At 46.0% G+C, this 20,228-nt stretch overlaps 1 protein-coding gene across 5 annotated transcripts in view; it reads right to left on the bottom strand.

The window, feature by feature from the left end:
• Pdzd2 (PDZ domain containing 2) overlaps window positions 1-20,228 on the bottom strand; it is a 375,253-nt gene that overhangs the window by 221,282 nt on the left and 133,743 nt on the right. For all 5 annotated transcript variants that reach the window (XM_052743096.1, XM_052743092.1, XM_052743095.1 and 2 more), the window contains exon 2: window positions 3,341-4,169. In XM_052743096.1, coding sequence (XP_052599056.1) covers window positions 3,341-3,816 — 476 coding nt within the window. In that variant the 5' untranslated portion in view covers window positions 3,817-4,169. The remainder of the gene's footprint in view (window positions 1-3,340; window positions 4,170-20,228) is intronic.

The following is a 20,228-nucleotide window of genomic DNA, read 5'->3' as shown; positions in this document are numbered from 1 at the left end:
CACACACAGTGCTTTAAAGTTTTACAAACTAGGCTGAGAGTCAAAGTTAGTTCCCCAACACTGGTGTAACTAAGTACCACAAACTGACCGGCTTAAGAAACGGAAACGTAAAATCTCACAGTTCCAGAGACTAGAGGTACAAGATCAAGGGGTTAGCACACCCAGCTTCCCCTGGTGCTGCAGACAAAACCTGTTTCAGTCCTCTCTTAGCTTCTGGCAGTTCTTTGGCATGTGACAGCTTAACTCATCTTGACATGCCATTTTCCCTGTATGTCTGTGTCCCAATTAGCTTTGGATAAGGACAACAATCACATTACATTAGCCACCGCCACTTCAGTATGACCTCATCTTAACTACATATGCAGTTCTCTTACTTCTGAACAAGCTTGTATTCTGAGGCACTGGAGACTAGGACTTCAACATAAGAATCAGGGGAATCAGGGAATTCAGCCTATACCACCCATAAAACAATTTGGAATTCACAAGCAAACTCAAGACAGGTAGACCAGATGGCCCAAGAAGTTTCTTTTACTAGATATGATTCATATTGTTAGCAGACAGATATGAAGTTGGTATACTGGCCCTCAAAACATTTTGCTTACAGACCTAGGAGTGAAGAGGCTGTCAGAATCTGAAGAGGTACATGGAGGTCTTGGCAGAACACTAATTCCTACTCAACATTTCTCAGGACAAATCCCCACATAGCAAAATAGAAATTGTCAGTTATAGTGAGTGAGAAAAAAAGAACATCTTGAAAACACTCAAAACCTCTTCAAAAATCCCAGCGATAGCTTTCCATATACACAGGCTCTGCATCTGAAGAGGAAAGGGACTATGGACTGGAGTACTAACAGGAAAAACACTTTGTGTTTTTACTGAGCATTCTCCTTGTTACTATTTCATAAAAAACACAGTATAACAGCTAACAGCTATTTACATTGTATTAGTTATTGTAAATAATCTAGAGATAATATACAGAAGGATGTGCATACTTTAGAGGCAAATATTATATCATTTATATGAAAGCCTTGAGTATTCTTGGACTTTGGTATTCACTGAGGATCCTGGAAACAACCCTTCTCAGATTCTGAGAAATAACTGTACCCAGAGCCTGAATCTTGCTTCTGGTCTCCAAGTTGCAGTAGCACATAAATTGGCCAAAGGAATTCTGTTATGGCTTGGGTGTGGTCTGTCTCCCAAGGGCTTATATGTTGAAAGCTTGGTCCTCAGTGTGGCAATATCGGCAGGTGCTATGGAGTAAGGGGTGAGGCCAAATGAGAAGTCCTTAGATCAGTTGGGAGCGTGTCATGTAAGGGGAGGTGGGACCTCTGTTGCTTTCTGGCTTCTTGTCTATTGACAAACATGTTCCTATGGTAACACTGTCCACCATTAGTCCTTCACTGGAGCCTAGGACCTACAGGGCTTCCTGATCTTAAACTTCCAGGACTATGAAATGAGTAAATTCATTCATTCATAAGTAGCCTCCCTTAAGTTATTTCATTATAATAATGTAAACCAGTCTAGTCTGTATAAATCCTTAGAAGATGAGGCAAAAGGCTTGTTTCCCTGTTGGTTTGAATAGGAGGAGGACTTGTTGGTTTGTTTACTTTTCCCCTGGTGTTTGTGGTTATACTAAGGAGGTATTGTGTGCAGCCATAAACCATCCATGAAATTATGCATCCAACTATAAGACTACAGCTATAACACTGTGGTTAGGAGCACAAATTGTGGAGCTAGACTTATCTGGGTTCAAATCCCAGTTCTGCCTCTTACTTGGGTAATCTTGGGCAATCTAAGTGTGGTAGAGGTTAAGCTTCTCATATAGACATGTGATGAGGTACTAAATGAGGTACGGGCTGGCAGACACCCACTCTGGAAGATACTGCTCAATAAGCACATCTTTCAATTCTTCAAAAAGGGCCAGGAAGGGAGCCTTGAAAATATCAAGCCAGTCTCCTTGTCTTCCGCTGTTAACATCTGGGTTGTTATGAGGTAATGGGTGTCCAGGACTCCAGGTGCACAGCAGAGTGTGAACTTAGAAGGTCTGAGGCATTCAACCCACATACATGCCAAGGAAAAGATTGGCTTCTGACCAGCCCTGGGAGGCAACACGTAAGCCCTTGAAATATCCTGTGCAAGGAGAATACCTCCTTGCATCTGGGGGCACTTGGCCATGCCACATAGCTTATACTAACCATGTGGCTTATGTGGGAACTCTGGACCACATGGTATTCATTTACCACTGGAGGGACTAGAGACGAGGTGACTAAGGTCAGGACCACATGACCAACCCCCATAAAACCCCTGGACACTGAGCCTCATGTGAGCTTTCCTAGTGACAATACTCCATGTTGGGACCTCTGAACACCATGAACACTGATACTAGGAGGCAACTTGGCATGGGGTTGCTCCCAGACTCCACCCTGCAGTTTTCACCACGGCTGATGTCAGTCTTTATCTTTCCATTGGGGTAAACCGTAACCACGACAGCTGTTTGGAGTGCTCTGAGTCCATCTAGCCTATCTCTGAACCTGAACCTTCTGGGAAGCTGATTCACCAGGGAAACAGTGTAACTGTCCTGTCTTGACTTCCTACAGTGTTGGGCGGGTGGTGGTGGTAGTGGGTGGTGGTGGTGGTGGTGGTGGTGGTGGTGGTGGTGGTGGTGGTGGTGGCAGTGGGTGGTGGTGGTGGCAGTGGGTGGTGGTGGCAGTGGGGGTGGTGGTGGTGGCAGTGGGTGGTGGAGGTATAGGTAGAACATACAACTATGTCAGGATGGGTGTCTGCGCTTTGAGTCTATGGGAGTCTTGTGCCTGTTGTAGATGACGTGATGAGCAGATAAAACACATCCAGGACCACTACCTTGGGTTTCTGATTGACAGTGAGATGCTGGGCTGAATGATATAGTCTAGCTCAATGGGATGCTTCTTATATCATAGTTTCACATAGTGTTTATTTTCTTTTTACCTCAAATTTTGGGGAAAAGGAAATGCTTTGAGTCTAGGTACTCGTAATGAATAGACCAAACAAGAAAACAATAATAAAACAAACCAACCAGGTATTCAGTGAGCTACCGACTGACAAATGTCCACTCCAGTAGACGCTACTTAATAAATGGTATTTCTAGGAAGCAAACTCTGAGAAATCAATCTCCTTGCCATCTGCTGTAACTGCGAGGATGTTATGAGGCAATAGGACCCTAGGACTCAATGTGTTTTCCTGTAGGAGATAAAAGCCACTGGCCTCTTGCCAGGGGACCCATAACACTATAGCCCCAAATAAAAAGTTAAAAAAGTAAAAGATGGAAGTGGGCCACACGCTGGCTGGTCATCCTCCTGCTTACCTGGCCCCACTGACGTCAACTCCAACCATCAGCTGTCCGTTCAGGGACAGGATCTCGTCCCGCAGCCGCACTTTGCCACTCTTCCCTGCTGGGCTGTTCTTCCTCAGCTCCGTCACCCAGATGCAGCCCACGTCCAGCACTGGACCCTGGTGGGTTTTCCTCTTCTTACCCCCTCGACGCTTTTCACCGTAGTCGCCGAAAACAGGGATGTTCCCAAAACTGAGCCCCACGGTTTCAGTGTCCCCCAACTGCTTGGTGAGGTACACTGTGCAGATCTCCATCTCTGGAGGACTGTGATCAGGTGGGACTGTACTCTCATCCACAGCCAAGTTCAGTTGGATGTACTCCTGCAGCTTCTGGATGGCCGCCTGGCAGAGCCGCTGCTCGGGACTGTCCCCACCCTCCCGCAGGCTGTTCTGCAGCCACTCGTACAGGAGGGGCAGGTGCAGTACGGCATTGTCCTGGGTGATGGGCATGGTGCTCACTCCCAGACACCAGCATCATGAGAGGTCCTGCTTCTGGAGACTGGATCCCGTGGGGACCCATGTCCCTTGGGCGCGCTCACAATCGTCAGCTTTGCCCATGTTCATGTTCAGGCCGGCCGATGAGCTTGGGGATGCCTCCTCTGAGACTGGGATGGATGTGTGCCTTGGCAAGAGGAGGACAGGACACAATTCAACGACCCAGGAACAATGGCTCTGGAGTGCTCAGCAAGGGAGAGGAGGAAATATCCGACCAGTCCGGGCTTGGCTCATTTCACAGCAGGGTTCATGCAAATGACATGGAAATCAGCTGTTTCTTCAGCAGCTCTTGCCTGGCTCATTCACACCTGGGGGATACGAAGAGGAAAAACAAAAACTTGGAGTTACAACAGCCAGTCTTTCTAGGAAGGCCCACGAATATTTGTCAGATGCAGGGATGTTTTAGGAACCAAATACTTCCCTTCTCCATGCTTGTCCCCAATGTAGCTCCCCAATGTTGAGCACATAGATTGAACACACACACACACCACACACACACACACACACACACACACACACACACACACACACACACACGTCTCTGCCCTTCCTTCTCCAGGAAAATGTCCTTGATCAGAAGGGAAGGGAAATGCCACTTGTCCCATCAATATGCCATCAAACATACCTCCAACCAGGAGGCTGCATGAAAAGACCCCATGAAAGGCTAAGGATGGTTCTGGATCACTTTTCATCCCTTCCTAAGTATGCCACCTCTTTTGAGATGGCATGATTTAGTGGAAAGGGGATCTAAGAGAGGAGGCAGCTCCTAGCACCATGTAAATAAATTACCTCCGTAACAAAAGCATTTATTTCAATGCTAGGGCTGTCAGCTTCAAGCTACTCAAAATTAATTTAAATTATCATGGCTATTTGCTTGAGATGGGAATCTAATTGGAGACCTATATATAACAGATAAAAATGGATTGGGCTGTCCCAATACGGCCTCTGTGTTCACGAAGTCTGTTCCCTGATGGGATAACCGACCTCAGAAGAGTAAGTGTTTCAAGCTTGCAAATATCAGCCATGAAGGGTGACAGGACTTGTGTTTATAATTGATGATTCCTGGTCTCTATCTTTTCACCATCAGCATTTTACACACTGTAGTTTCACTGGACATGGTGGGACCCACACTTAGTATAGCTACGCAGTACGGACGGAGTAGCCCACAAGAAATGCTTAAGGGCAGGGTGTCTCTGATTTCAGATGAGTTTAGATTTTGAAATATTTACATATCCATAATATTTGGGGTGGGAGCTATGTCCCAACACAAAACTGATTTATGGTTGCCATAGGCTTTCTACATATGATATTAGCTTCGTATAATATTGCAAACAATTTTAACATGAAGACTTTGTGGCATAGACTTTCCCACTTGTGCATCCAGTAAGTACTGAAAACGTTTCAGATTCTAGACCAATTCAGATTTCAGAGTTCGGGAAGAGGGATTCTTTTGTTTTCGTTTTTGTTTCTCTGTGTAATAGGGTTCCTCTGTGTAACAGAGATCTCACTCTGTAGACCAGGCTAGCCTCTAACTCACAGAGATCCACCTGCCTCTGCCTCTGACTCCCGAGTGCTGTGATTAAAGGCGTGCACCACTACACCCAGCAGGGAAGAGGGATTCTTAAGTTGTATTGCAAAACTGTCTAACTTCTGCTCTGAGTCATCTCAAATAATTGCCAAGTGGCTGTGAATGCCTTTGCTTCTCTTGTTACAGAAAATCACAGGAAAATGAATGTTCAGGGGAAAAGGAACCCGAGGGATGGCTGAAGAATTCTCAATGATAGGAATGGAGTTAAAAGATTGCATAGTCCACGGACACCTGAGAATAAGATTAACTATCCTTAGCTGGAGCACACCTTTAACCTCAGCACTCAGGAGACAGAGGCAAGTTCTCTATGAGTTCAAGGCCACATCTGGTCTAAATGGTGACCCTCTCTAAAACAAAAACAAAAAAAAAAAGAAAGGAAGGAAGAAGGAAGGAAGGAAGGAAGGAAGGAAAAGAAAGAAAGAAAGAAAGAAAGAAAGAAAGAAAGAAAGAAAGAAAGAAAGAAAGAAAAGAAGAGCATTTTTGACTGTGTCTCCACTTTTGCAATAACCTTTCCTCCCCTGACAACTGCTTCCACTCCCTCACCACACCTCAGGGTGAAAGAGTAATCTTCTAGGAGTCACATAGTCCTTCGACCGCAACCCCATGGCCCAAATTGAACAGATATAAATGGAAAAATGACCCAAGATGAACCAATCTTTTTTTGTCATCTCCAAACACTAACAACTTCTGAGTTGAAAAGAGAACAATTAAACTCATTGACTATTCTTACTGAAAGTTTTGCTCTCTCTCTCTCTCTCTCTCTCTCTCTCTCTCTCTCTCTCTCTGGTCTCAGGCTGTCCATATATCCAGAGATGAGCTCAAGCTAGACCACAGAAGGAGTTCTAGCAGTTAGATAAAAGCCAGCCAGCATTCCTCAGGAACTTGTGAGGAACTGGATTTTCATCCCCCAAAGGAGTCTTTCCTTGGGCTATTCGTTGACACATACCTGTGGCGGCTATCAGAATATCAAAGTCCATGCTGGCCTCCAGGCTCCCTCAGTATCACAAGGACCTGTCACACATTTCAAAGTCCACACCAGCATCCTGGTCCTTCCCTCCCGCAGAGACTTGTCCTCCTTATAATCCTCTTGATTCGTCCACCCCACGCGTTCTACCTTCTGCTAGTCTCTTGCTCTCTCTTGCTGTGCTCTGTCCTCTACCTCTGCCATCTCACTGTCTCCACTGTTCTCCCCCACTCTCCCGCTTCCCTAGCCCTGGCCATGTCCAGTCCGTTTCTCCTTTCCTCTGCTCTGAACTCTTCCTGGTGCCTCTGGATATTCTTTCTCCTATTCACAAATAGCAACCTTCTCCCTGCTGGGTGTGGTGGCACACGCCTTTAATCTCAGCAGAGACGGAAGAGATTTTTAAAGCAGGTCGATCTCTGTGAGTTTGAGGTCAGCCTGCTCTACAACATGAGTTCCAGGACAGCCATGGCTGCTACACAGAGAAATCCTGTTTGAAAAAACAAAACAGAAACAAACAAGAGAACCTTCTCCCTGATAATGGAGCGGTTATCTTAGCAGGTTTTTTTTACTGAGACCCTCACATAAACCTTTCAAGTAGTCTTCCTTATTTGGGTATGGGGGAATTGTGCCCAGGTCCGAGGGTAAACCTATATCTTCAAGCTGTATCTCCAACCTTTATGGTTTTTGTTTCGTATTGTGTTCTTTTTTGTGCTTTTTTTCTTTGAGGCGGGGGTCAAGGTAGCTCAGGCTGGTCTCAAAGTGGCTAGCTTCCTGCTGCTGCCTCCTAAGTGCTAGGATTATAGATGTGGACTAGGATTACAGATGTGGACCACTACACTTGGCCTAAGGAGCTGAAATTTACAATTTATTTTGTTTGTTAGTATTAATCTTTGTCTTAGGGTTTCTATTGCTGTGATGAAACACCAAAAGCAAGTTGGAGAGGAAAGGGTTTATTTGGCTTACACTTCCATATTGATGTTCACCACTGTAGGAACTTGGGACAGGAACTCAAACGGGACAGGATCCCGGAAGCAGGAGCTAACGCAGAGGCTATGGAGGGGTACTGCTTACTGGCTTGCTCAGTTTGCTTTCTTATAGAACCCAGGACCCAGGGTTGGCACCACCCACCATGGGCTGGGCCCTCCCCCATTGATCACTAATTGAGAAAATGCCTTACAGCTGGATCTCAAGGAGGCGTTTCCTTAGCTGAGGCTCCTTTCTCTCTGATGACTCTAGCTTGTGTCAAGTTGACACACACAATCAACCAGTATAGTATTGGTACATGTGTGCACACATGCCTGCGTGCCTCTGTGCATGTGTACAGATATGCAAGTATGTGAGCCAGAGGACAACTTTAGGGAGTCAGTTCTCACCTATTGTGGATTTGGGGGATTGAACTCAGGTCATTCGCGCTCAGGCAACAAGTGCTTTTACCTTTGAATCCCTCTTGCTGGCCCTTAGTTATGTTTTAAATGGAATTTAGATGGGCTTGGTGGTACATACCTTTAGTTCCAGGACCCAGACTGGGCAGGGGTGACCCATGCCTTTAATCCCAGCACTCGAGGCAGAGGCAGGCAGATCTCTGAGTTCAAGGCTAGCCTGGTCTACAGAGGGAGTTCTAGGATAGCCAGGACTACATAGATCCTGTCTCAGAAAAGAAAAAAGAAAAAAAAAAGAAAAAGAAAAAGAAAGAAAGTAGGATCCTTCTCCTCCTGGCCCTGGCTAGGCTCAATTTTCAGGGAAAAACTCTGTCCCAGCTTTGCTGAGGAGCCATGGTTTGGGTTAGGGGATGGTTTGTTTTGTGAACTTGGCTGCTAGCAACTTCTGTTGGTTCTGTTAAGGATGTATCATAGATTTATTCTATACTATTTTCCATTTATTCTAGAATGGCTTTGGGAGGGGACTTAACCCAATACCTTGTGTATCCTAAACCTTCATCTTCCTACTGTGCTAAACCCCCAGCCCCTGACATCTTTTACCTGTAATTCCTCTATTCTGTGATAATACATTTGCCTTACTGAGAGTATATTCTCAGTGCCAAGTTCAAGTCCTGATTAGTTCAATAATTTAATTTTTTGTTTGTTTGTGTTTTTGTTTTGTTTTTTGAGACAGAGTTTCTCTGTGTAACCCTGGCTGTCCTGGAACTAGCTCTGTAGACCAGGCTGGCCTCAGAACTTACAGAGATCCTCCTGTCTCTGACTCCCGAGTGCTGGGATTAAAGGTGTTCGCCCACTCCTGGCCTTTCACAATTCTTTATAAAACATTCAGATATCAAAGATGCTGACATCTGTGTCAGGCATATCCAGTGAAAGAATTTATAATGGCTTAGAGGCCTGGTTCTTAATAGATATTCAGCAAACACTTCCTGAATGAATGGATGGATGCGAACTGACACCAAGGGGGAAAAAAGCCTCCACTCCTGAGTTTGGCTTGCCTCAATCAGACGTTTAAAGATCATCTTGCTGATGACACTTAGTCTATTTTTATATATGGAATCATCTGAACTGTGACTAACACCTTGAATCACAAGGCATTAACATTTAATTTAAAGGATCTTTACAACTTTTTTTTTTAAATTATTGAGTCTACGATGTGATAGGCGCTGAGCAGAGGTAGGGCACACATGGGTAAACAGGACAGTGTAAGTGCGTTTGAGGGCATCTCTGTAGAGATGGAGAGAACTTGGAAGAAATACAGCTTAACGTTCTCATTTTCACAATGAAGTAAGGAAAGTCGTGAAGGCGGGGAGGCTGGAAGTGTTTGATGTACTCATACGATTTTAACACGCCTGTAAGGATCAGGGAACGGCGTCACTTACTTTGGCCAAAGAAGACATTCAGTCTTTATACACGGATGGATGATCTTTGATCTTACATTTCTTTTTAATAGCTGTGTGATTATGTAGATGGCATTTGCTAGGCTTTTGATTTATTTGGAACTAATTAAGAGCTGACACTCAAGTTCTTTGGAAGCTCAAAGTACACGGTACTGGAAATCTCTTTTGGGGGACCGAGTAATAAGGTCGTTTATTACTGACACCGTCTCCTATTTGTTATCATTGGTTGTCAGGTCACTTCCCGAGAAGGCTGGGGAATGTTTTCCACCCTAGATGGCATGGTTTTTATTGACTTTCTCTGAGAGAAAATGAAGTTCAGAGGGGAGAGTGAAAGGGATCATTTGTCTATATTTATGGGAAATGGAGGTGAGAACTTTCTTTGATGGAGAAGGCCGGTTGGCAATTGCATTCCATTAACCTTCCCCGGGGGATCTATTATGTGCCAGGCACCGTGCTGAACTCTGAGCGGGTAAGACCTTGCTCCCGTCAGGAAGGCACTGATGCTGCTGCAGGCCACACCGTATCACATGGTTAGCAAAGGATAGGCCCCATCTTCTCACTCAGAAGCTTAGAATGTGTTTCTCTGGAGAAGACAGCTTTGGGATTGGCCTAAAAAATGGTTGATTTTTTTTTTCAACAGTCCACCAAGGGAACAAGATGGAGGAGATGAACAGTTCTAGACTGCCCAGATTCATGACTGCCTGTGACTCTACACACTACCAGCTGAGGACAGAGATGACTCTCTCAGAGCTGTTGACTGTCCCTTTCTCCTGTCAGTAGTACTATCAAGAGTGCTAGCACAGAGAACCCTACTGTGTATACAGTTATGGTCATCGAGGCATGTGAATATAGGTCTCAACTTTAGGAGACCATGTGTGTTCTTAAATGTATCCAGAACCTCTCTATAAATTTGCTGTGGTGAACTGGTGGTGGTGGGGACAGTCCTAGCCTTCCTTTTTCTCAATCAGCACGCTGCCTGCTTCTGATAATCCACCCTCCTCACCCAGGTCAGCACCCAGCCTGCTGAGGGATCCTGTCCCATAGCCACCAACAGGCTCCCTGTAACAAATAAATACATGTCAGGAGTCCGTGGCTGTCCACCTGATATCCATCCTCCATCCCTTTATTTTATGGGAGTAGCAAGGTATTCAACTGAAACACAGCTCTGTCTGTGGGTACGGATAACTATGTAGCATAGAGCTGATCAATAAAACAAGAAGAAATCACTGGGCATGGCTGATGCAAAGACCTTTAGAAAGAGAAGCAGAAATGCCAGGAAAAGTACAGCTCCAGGTTTTTTAAGTTGCCTTCATCTGGCTTTTCCTAAACCCAATGATTCGTCTGATTAAATGCAAAAGATACAGAATTTGGTACCTGTTACGGAATATTATTTTAAGGTGTGTTACATTTGTTTATGCTGTGGAACATTTGTTTAATGATGCGAAGATGTGTTGCGTTCTTTTCTGCTGCATTGGTTTAACTCTTTGTTACTGTGCCTGTCTAAAACACCTGATTGCTCTAATAAAGAGCTGAAAGGCCAATGGTGAGGCAGGAGAGAGAGGATAGGCAGAGCTGGCAGGCAGAGAGAATAAATAGGAGAAATCTGGGAGAAGAAAAGGAGTTAAGAACAAGGAGAAGAGGATCCCAGGGACCAGCCACACAGCCAGCCAAGGAGTAAAAGTGAAAGTAAGATAGATGGAAGTAAGAAAAGGAAAAAGCCCAGAGGCAAAAGGTAGAAGGGATAATATAAGTTAAGGAAAGCTGGCCAGAAATAAGCCAAATTAAGGCCGGGCATTTATAAGTAATAATAAGCTCTGTGGGGAGCTGGGTGGCGGGCCTCCCCGAAGAGTAAAGAGTAAAAACAACCAAGAACAGGAACTTAGGAGCAGAAGAGCTGAAAGTAGCAGAATCTAAACCGTGGGACTGACTAAGCAAGGGCCCAGGAAGCAGGTGTCAGGGCCTCGAGGCTGCAGACTGCATGGTGCTGAGCTTATGGATAGAACGTGAAATATTTGAACAAACTGCCAACTGCCGTGCCCTGGATGGCCATTTCTGTGCTGACAGGAGCCGTGGAGTTATGGACAATAGGAGGAACAAAATTAGATCATTGCTTTGTCTTCTGTAGCAAAATCTAGAGAATGTCAATTCCACGTGGAGGTAATAAAAATGGATAGAAACATCACTTTGCCTTGGAAGACATTCTGGACATTCAGCATGCCGTGTAAACTGCCAGAGATGTCCATGTTATAGACCCTTACAGTGTGATGAAAACCAGCTTTATTGGAAGGCGGTGAGCTGGGCCCTACTAGCCAAGAGTTTTAAGTGTATTGGAAAAAATGAGATTGCACATCAGAAGTCACTGTTTCAACTGCCCAAGCCACACACTGTAAGCAGCTTGTTGTGATGCTACCTGTTAGGGAGATGGGTATAAATCTTGAGCCAGAAAGGAAGGATGCAGCCTATCAGAACTGACCAGAAACATATAGAAGAGACATGTACTGACATTGAGAGGAAATTGTATGTTTCAAACACCTCAAATCTGCTTTATAGCAACCTGAAATAATTTTATTCCTATAGATGTGTGTGTGTGTGTGTGTGTGTGTGTGTGTGTGTGTGTATGTGGTGTGTGCATGTGCATGTGTATGTCTAGTATGTGTGTGGTATGTGTGTATGTGGTGTTTGTGTCTGTGTGGGTATATGTGTGTGTGGTGTGTTTGTGTGGTATGTGTGGTGTGTGTGTGTGTACATGTGTGTGTATATGTGTGTACATGTGTGTGATGATTCACAGAGTACTGATAGTTTAGTTAGTGTTGAAGCTTTCTTTAAATTTGTTGTAGATTTGCTTTGTGTGTATGAGTGCTTTGCTTATATACGTACATGTATACCACATGCATGCCTGATACCCACTCAGAAGTCATCAGATCCCCCAAAATTGGAGATGTGGATGGTTGTAAGCCACCATGTAGGTGTTGAGAACTTAACCCAGGTCCTCTACAAAAGCGTCAATGCTCTTAACCACTGAGCTATCTTTCCAGCCCATGTAGCAGTTTTGAAAGTCTTCATCTTACATTAACAGAAAATAGCCTAGGGGATATTTGGTCCCCAGAAAGGGTGTCCTCCTGATGCCCAGAAAAGAAGGGGCATAAAGGATAAGGAGCAGGAATGACTTCTTGATGGAGATGAGGGCCGTGGCGGTCCACAGATGTGACCACCTTCCTGAGGAGGGAGCTGCCGTCTGCACAGTGTGCAAGCTCTTGCTCTGCTTGCTCAGGTAGTTCTGCTCATCGCTGCAGACAAGAGCCCTTATGATGTCTGTCTTCCCTTTCATAAATTGAAGTTTGACGGTAATTATTTTGTACCTTCCCTGGGATTATCTGTGGACCTGGTAGACTTACTCCAGGGACTCATACCCAGAATAGACGGAGAGCGTTAAAGTACCAGCAGATATTCGGAGCTCTGATCTGGATACGGTAACTGACTGAGGCTTGGGTCCCCATTCCTTAGGGATGAGACATCTATCCCATGCATGAAAAAAAAAAGGTATGTTTAAGTGACAAAAGACAGTGATTGGTGGCTGGAGAGATGACTCAGTGGTTAAGAGCATGGACTGCTCTTGCAGGGGACCAGGGTTCGAGTCCCAGCACCCACATGGTAGCTCATTGCTATCTGTAATTACAGGTCTAGGGGAATCTGACCCTCTTCTGGATTCCTTGGGTACCAGGCACACATGTGATACACAGACACACATGCAGGGAAAATACCCATACACATAAAGTAAGTTGTTACTTTTTAAGACAGAAATGCTGAACATGGTGGCACACAGCATTATTCAGGAGGCAGAGGCAGTTGGATCTCTGTGAGTTCAAGCCCGCCTGGTCTACACGATAAGTTCTAGGACAGCCAGGGCTACATAGAGAGACCACATCTCAAAGAAAACAAAAAAGTCAGAAATATGGCAGAGAATGCTATTTGCCTACATGTTGTTCCTTCTCCTCATTTCCTGTCAGAGACTCACTTCTGTGTGAGAAGAAAAGACCCAGCCAAAAGCTACCTTCAGACTTCAGACTGCATAGGTCTCCACATTGTCCAACCCTCATTAATCAGACATCGTTATACTTCAGAAGGATCCTTCACGAACACGTGGCTTACACTCACTTGTGACCCTCACATTCCAGACCGAGACTGTGATCCTGAATCTTTCAACTTCAGCTCTGCTTCGCTGTCAATTCATAGCTACTGAGTTACTGCCTTGATTGGGTGGGCACAGGACAAGAAAAGAGGAGGGTTCTAATTCTGCTGCTGGTCTGTTAACACCATCGTGTGGTCTTGGATGTTATAAACAAGCTCATAATGGATTAAGAAACTTGCACAAAAGCAACTACCAAGGCATCCTCAACTCTGCTTATGCTTTGGCAAAGCAAGCTACTGCACAACTATTATCAGTCTACAGGGCTTCATGGAGACAGGGTGATGGGCTATGCTCCTGAGACCAAGAATTGGATTTAGTCTTTATCTTACAGGACAAGGGTTGACTCTGCCAGTCTGGGGTGCTGTGGAGGGATGGAGCTCCTAGGCCCCATCGGAGAAAGAGATCATAAAATAAACATCAACCATAAAATGAGCCATGTAAGGTGCAAAGGAGGGCCCTGGAAAGATGCTGAGAAGCTAGACTTTCCACCATGGATGCTAGCTAGGGCTTCAGGAGATGAGCACGGTCTCCGCATGTAAATCATAGAAGGTAGGGATCTTGATGGTACCTCAGGGATGACCTCATCCAGTGTTCCACTCTACAGATGAACAAAAAAAAAATGCCCCCCAAGACGGGTCCAAGTTCCTTCCATTTCTAAGTGTGATCATCCTCAACGAATACAAAAAATAACATGAAAAAGTATCAGCTGGCAGTTATTGAGACTCTCATAGTTGGAGAGTCCATCGATACTAAAATGTGGGCTCTGTCTAAAGAACAAAACAGTGGGGATGAGTGAAAACTCAGGGACACTCATGAATGTTTTCTCTCCAGGTTGAGTATAAGAAAGCAGTTGGGGGGCGGGGGTGTTGGAGAGATGGGTCCTTGGGATAAGAGTACTCACTGCCTGTCCTAGTTAGGATTTCTATTGCTGTGGTAGAGCACGTTGACCAAAAAGCAATCTAGGGAGGAAAAGGTTGATTTTGCTTCTACTTCCACATCACAACCCCTCACAGAAGGAAGTCAGAGCAGGATCTCAAGGCAGGAACCTGGAGGTGGAACTGAGGCAGAGGCCATGGAGGAGTGCTAGTTACTGGCTTGCTCTTCATGACTTGCTCAGTCTGCTTTCTCATACCATGGGGTGGTGCCATTCACAAAGAGCTGGGCCCTCCCATGCCAATGATTGAGAAAATGATGTACCACAGTCTTGCTCATAGGCTACTCTGGTAAGAGAATTTTCTTAGTTGAAGGTCCCTCTTCCAAAATGACTCTAGCTTGTGTCAAGTGGACATACAACTACCTGGCACACTGCTCTTCCAGAGGACCAGGGTTCAATTCTCAGCACCAACAAAATGGCTCACAATTGTTTAAATTCCAGGCCCAGGGGATAAAATGCCCTCTTCCGTCCTCCTCAGGTACTGCACTGGTATGGTACATTAGATACGCATGCAGGTACAACATCCATATATATAAAAATAAATAATAGAAGATCAAAATGAAGATTAGGAATGATTACTATTCCCCACCTTCCTCTAAAATATATTTGTCATGAGTTCAAATACAGAAAACGAGTTTGGAGTCTTGTCCAAAGCTGTTTACCTGGAAGACCAGACTTTGACCAGTTCTGGAATAAATACTTGTAGAGCCCAGATATGCTGGTTCTCAAAGAATGTGAAGATTGGAAAGGAGGAAATACACACTATCACATGCACAGCTCTCCAGTGACAATTCCATACTTTCAAACGGTGACTTTGCTGAGTGGACAACAGACCTGGCTAGCTTCTGTGCTGACAGCCAGACAACCCTGAGGCCACTATGACTGTGCATGACCATCAAACCATCTGTCCTCATTGTGTGGCCTGATGCCACCAACCCATTGAAGATCCTACTGTCAGTGCACACTACACATTCATCAGTTCCCTTTATCACACTGTATCGACATCTTCACGTTAAAGGATAGTTCTTTTACAAATTCCTTCTGAACAAATGGCTATTTTAGACTTTTTTTTAAATTCCAGTTTGCATATGTGCACATGGTATGTGTGTGTGTGTGTGTGTGTGTGTGTGTGTGTGTGTGTGTGTGTGTGTGCAAGTGTAGGGCAGAGGCTGATGTTAACAGTCTTTCTCAATCTCTCCACTGGGACCTCTTAAATGAACCCAGAACTTCACTGATACAGCTAGTCTAGCTAGCCGTCTTGTTCCAGGGATCCACTGTCTGCCTTGCAGGCACTGGGAAGTTATAGGTGGGCTGCCACTCCCACCCGTCATTCCCTGGGTTCTAGGGATATGAACCATGACCTCCACACATGTGCAGTAAGCCCTTTATCCACTGAGCCACCTCCTCAGCCATATTTGAGATACTTCTTATCCTTAGATCTTGGGTGTATAACCTGTTTACGGTATTACAAGTCTTCATACAGAACTGCGCAGGATCTGACCTCATCCTTAACGAACAGCACAAATATTTCTCATAGCCAGTTACACGTGCTGCTATTAGCTCACTGCAGTCCCCAGGCAAGTCACTGAAAAGCTTTGAGCCTCAGTTTCCTAACCTGACAAATGAGGAGGTTTAATGACGTTTCTTCCCAGCTGCAGCATCCTCCAGGACGTTGCAGCTGAGTTAGTCAGACTGGAGGTCCTGGGCTCACTAGGAAGCATCCCCACAACACATGGAAGCTTTAAACGCCAGAGGAGATGGGCCAAATTGCTTTATCAGACTTTGAGTATCTGCCAAGAGAGAGGGAGGAGGGAGCCCCAGGGGTGGTTTTACAGCCATGTGCCTACAACTCCGGCCCAGCTCTTTCGGGAGACAAGAAGAAATATATCCGACAGAATAAAAGCTCTCTGGAGCCACAGAAAGGACGAAGGTTGCAAGAAGCGGGGAAGAACTCGCCTGAGGGTTGGTCCACAGGAAATCCTGTTTCTACTGAGGCCCCACAGACTCTCCAACTTGGCATGGGCTTAAGTGCTTTGGAAACTGGCTCCCCACCTCCCCCACCCCCACCCCACTCTTCCCAGACTACTCACTGCAGGGTCAGGCCGGAAGGCCTGGTGCAGAGAGAATCCTCAGAGGAAACCCAGAGATCATGGAGCAGAAAGGTTTCGGGGGAACAGCTCTTTGGGAAGCACGCCCCTTTCCCAGGCCTTCCTGTGGGAAAGGCCTCAGACAAGGACAAGGCAAGTCAGAGTCCACAGGAGTGAGTGCACATCGAGTCCTCATCTGACCCCTTCCAGCTATGAACTCGGGATTCAGAAGGGACGCTGTGAGGGAGTGTGATATTCCGGCCCCAGCTCTCTCAGTGGCCTCCAGGGAATGCCCTTGTTCTCCTGGCCTTTAACAGGAGTGTAAGAGGAATGGTAGGGAAGCCATGAAGCAGGCGAGCGCATAAACAGAGGAGCAAGTCTGAAAACCATCCAATAAGATCCTACACAGGGAAGTCCCATAAACCCGGAGAGGTCGGTGAAAGTGAGGAGGCTGGACCATGCAGCCTGCTGCTAGGTTTCAGACCTGGGCCCAGAGGCTGAGGTGCCTGTTTAACATGTCAAAGTGGATGCCAGCCACCATGGTCTCCCTGCACTCCTCAGTCCCTACCTGTTATGGGGCCCTCCTGGCTGGCATGCCCCACCCCCTGCCCTAAACTCATCCAGCCCAGGGGCTGGGATGCCCTTCCCCGTATAACCCAACCATTTTGGTTGCCTGCTATTTTTTTTTCTTTTTTTGTACCTTTGGGTTGCACCTGGTTCCTTGCTCTCCCCTATCCCTCCCCCTCTCCCCACACGGCATACCTCAGTCTGGTCATGTCCACTCTGGACTCTCCCAGCTGTTTCTACCCCTGGCTGTGCTCTCCCTTTTATCTATAATAAACCTAGGAGCAGTCACATGGCTTGCTTTTCCTTTTTTTTTTTTTTCACTCACTTACCATCCTGTCGAGGCATGTAGAAGTATGTGCACAACTAAAAGTCAGCCCTGCAGAAAGCCAAGGACAGGCCAAGGACATGCCATGCCCTGCCATTAGGTAACTTCCCCTTGTGACTTTGCCACACCCATGCATTCAGAACCCTAGGCTTAAAAGCACAAATTCTCTGAGCACACGGAAAGGCTCCCTATCTGTTTGCGTAGACAGTTACCAGCAAGAAAGCTCACTCATTGATTTTTCAATTGGAAATACAATTACCAAGTGGGCAGACTATTTGCATTGACCCAATCAGCGCAAGCTTTCCCCTGAGAACTGGGATGTGGAGCAGACAAACCTCAGAGCAGGAGCCTAGAAGGGGCCCAGGCTTAGGCAGCTTCTGCAGTCTGCACTTTGTGGAGGAACCGTTCTGCCTAGTGGAGACTTCTCTCTGAGACGCCATGGAGAAAAGCATCAGTTGGCTCCTGCCTCCTGCAGGCTTCTTTCCTGCTCCACACTAACCATCCCCTTCTGTTCGGCCCACTTTCTCCAAACCACATGTACAGTCGCATCAGTAAAGACTGGTTTTTATCTCTTACAGGCACAATCACACTCCAGCCCATCTCCCCACCCCCTAGATGACTGTGATTCTAGCTTTAGATTCTATATATTTTCGTGGGCATTTTTCTTCACCATGGGTGTTGGGTGGTGTGTCTTACCAGATATGCGGTATTTACAGTTTAATTTTAATGTTAAAATGTTCGCTTTATTTCCAAGTTCAGAGTTGTGAGGAGGGGGCCTTGCGTAAGCTCCTAAGTATTAAGGACACATTTGTTGTGGTCACAAGGTGTCCCTTCCAAATTCCTATCTTAATCTTGAAACTGAATCTTGCTTGGGGTGGATTTAAGAAGTTAGTGCTTAAGGGTTTTGTCCTCATGAATGGGGTGGTGCCCCCCCCCTTTTTTTTTTGGAGCTGAGGATCAAACCCAGGGCCTTGCGCTCTACCACTGAGCTAAATCCCCAACCCCGGGGTGGTGCCCTTTAAAGGGCTGGTTGGAACTAGGTTAGGACTCTTGTTCCTACAGCTGGGAATTTAGCGTCTCTTCCAGAGGATGTGGCAACAGAGCACAGTGCTCTGCTGGCACTTTTACCTGAACCTCCCAACATGCGACAATTAATAAGTTCTTCATAAGTAATCCAGTGTTTTGTTACAGCACACATGGGCAAAGACTGCCACCTCCCAGGTGTGATGTAACTACAGGAGACAACTGGGGGCTTACACGTGGGGACTCAGGGGCAGGTGTGATTGAATCACAGTGGTGCACATGACTGCTTAGAGGACGCCAGGGCAGAAGCGGGCAGGACCAAAGTCACAAAGGAAAAGCCAACAGAAGCAGATTCTCTTCTCCACCCTTGACCTGGAGTCCCACTGAGGAGCCTTATGCTGTGGAGATTCTAGAAAGCACCAGCATTTTCCAGAGCCCTGCAGTCCTGTGGCAGCCTCCCCAGCTACACAGATGAGGGGACAGATTGAGGGGGGACCTGTTACTCAGGGCCTTTATCCATGATATCATTCTTTCATTAGGGAAAACGTCTTCCCTCGGGTGTATCTATAGGGAGGGGACAGAGGCATCCTGGTATGTTCTAGGTTCATGTTCACCAACAGAAGGCTAACCCGAACATTCCTGGACCCTATAGGGGAGAGGAGCTATGGGAAGTAGACATTTTCAGGTCCACCAGTGATGTGGGCAATTACCGAGATTAGCCAAACGGCTATTATCTGCCACCCACCGAGTTCCGCTGAAGCATTTCCAATATGCCTTAGGTGCCTGGTTGGAGGATTCCAAGTGCAGCCTCATTCTCCTTGAGATGCCGAGTGCACAGACCATGCCAAGACAGAGTCTAAAGGAATCATGTGAAAATACCTGAAGACTTGTTCTCAACTTGAAATCTCAAGTCTTTTCGCCTAAGGAGGTGATTAAGAACTTGGCTTCCTCCCCAGTGTGGATGCTCCTGGCCCTGCCTGGCAGGCTCCTCCTCAGTTCTGCCATTTGCCTGCCTTCCCACTGTTCTCCAAGACTCTCCATCACACCTTCCACTCAAGTCCTTTCCCACGAGTCTCAAGACCGGGAGGAAGAGGGAAAGAAACATGCTTCTGCCTCTGGGCTTTCCGAGTCCCACAAGATAAACACTGTTCAAGAGAGCAGGGAGTCATCCTTTCTCTTAACAAATATTTATTGAACACAATAAATAAAGCAATGTCTTCATCCCCAGGAATTTCAAATCTAAAAATGGTCTTTAGAAGCCTGGCTGGCTAGGTTTCAGAATCACCTCGGCCTGTTTTGGATTGGCCAGATCCAATCTGGATCCCCAGAATTCAGATTCCGGCTAACAAGAACTGGAGCTGTGATGGAACACAGATGTCTGTGCTCTTAATCACAAATTTAGATAATTGATGTGGCACGTAGTTTGTCCAAAAAATTAACTGGTTGTGTAGAGCAAGAGGGGCTGACTGCCCCGTGTGAGAAAGAATCAACTCTAACACCACCATGTTTCCGAGGATCGCTCCTTGGCTACCTGTGTATTGGTGTTAGATTTGCCAAATAAGTACAGCACGGGCTGGCGAGGCAGTTCAGTGAATAGAAACGACAGTCTAACAATCCTGATGACAAGAATTCAACCCCTGGAACCCATGTGCATTGGGCTATTTTGTTGCTGTTATGTTGTGATAAAATAATCACGATTAGAAGCCACTTAAAATTTTATTTTGGCTTATGGTTTTAAAAGGTTGCCATTCCTGATGGTGGGAATGAGATGGCAATGGGCAGCTGGGACAGGGAGCTGGCTGATCACGCTCTGTCAGCCCATGAGGAAAGAGCTAACTGGAAGTGGGGTGAGAC

This window comes from Peromyscus californicus, unplaced genomic scaffold, assembly GCF_007827085.1.
Source record: "Peromyscus californicus insignis strain IS unplaced genomic scaffold, ASM782708v3 Scaffold_18__1_contigs__length_77618521, whole genome shotgun sequence".
Lineage (NCBI taxonomy): Eukaryota > Metazoa > Chordata > Mammalia > Rodentia > Cricetidae > Peromyscus > Peromyscus californicus.
This window is presented reverse-complemented; position numbering and strand designations above follow the sequence as displayed.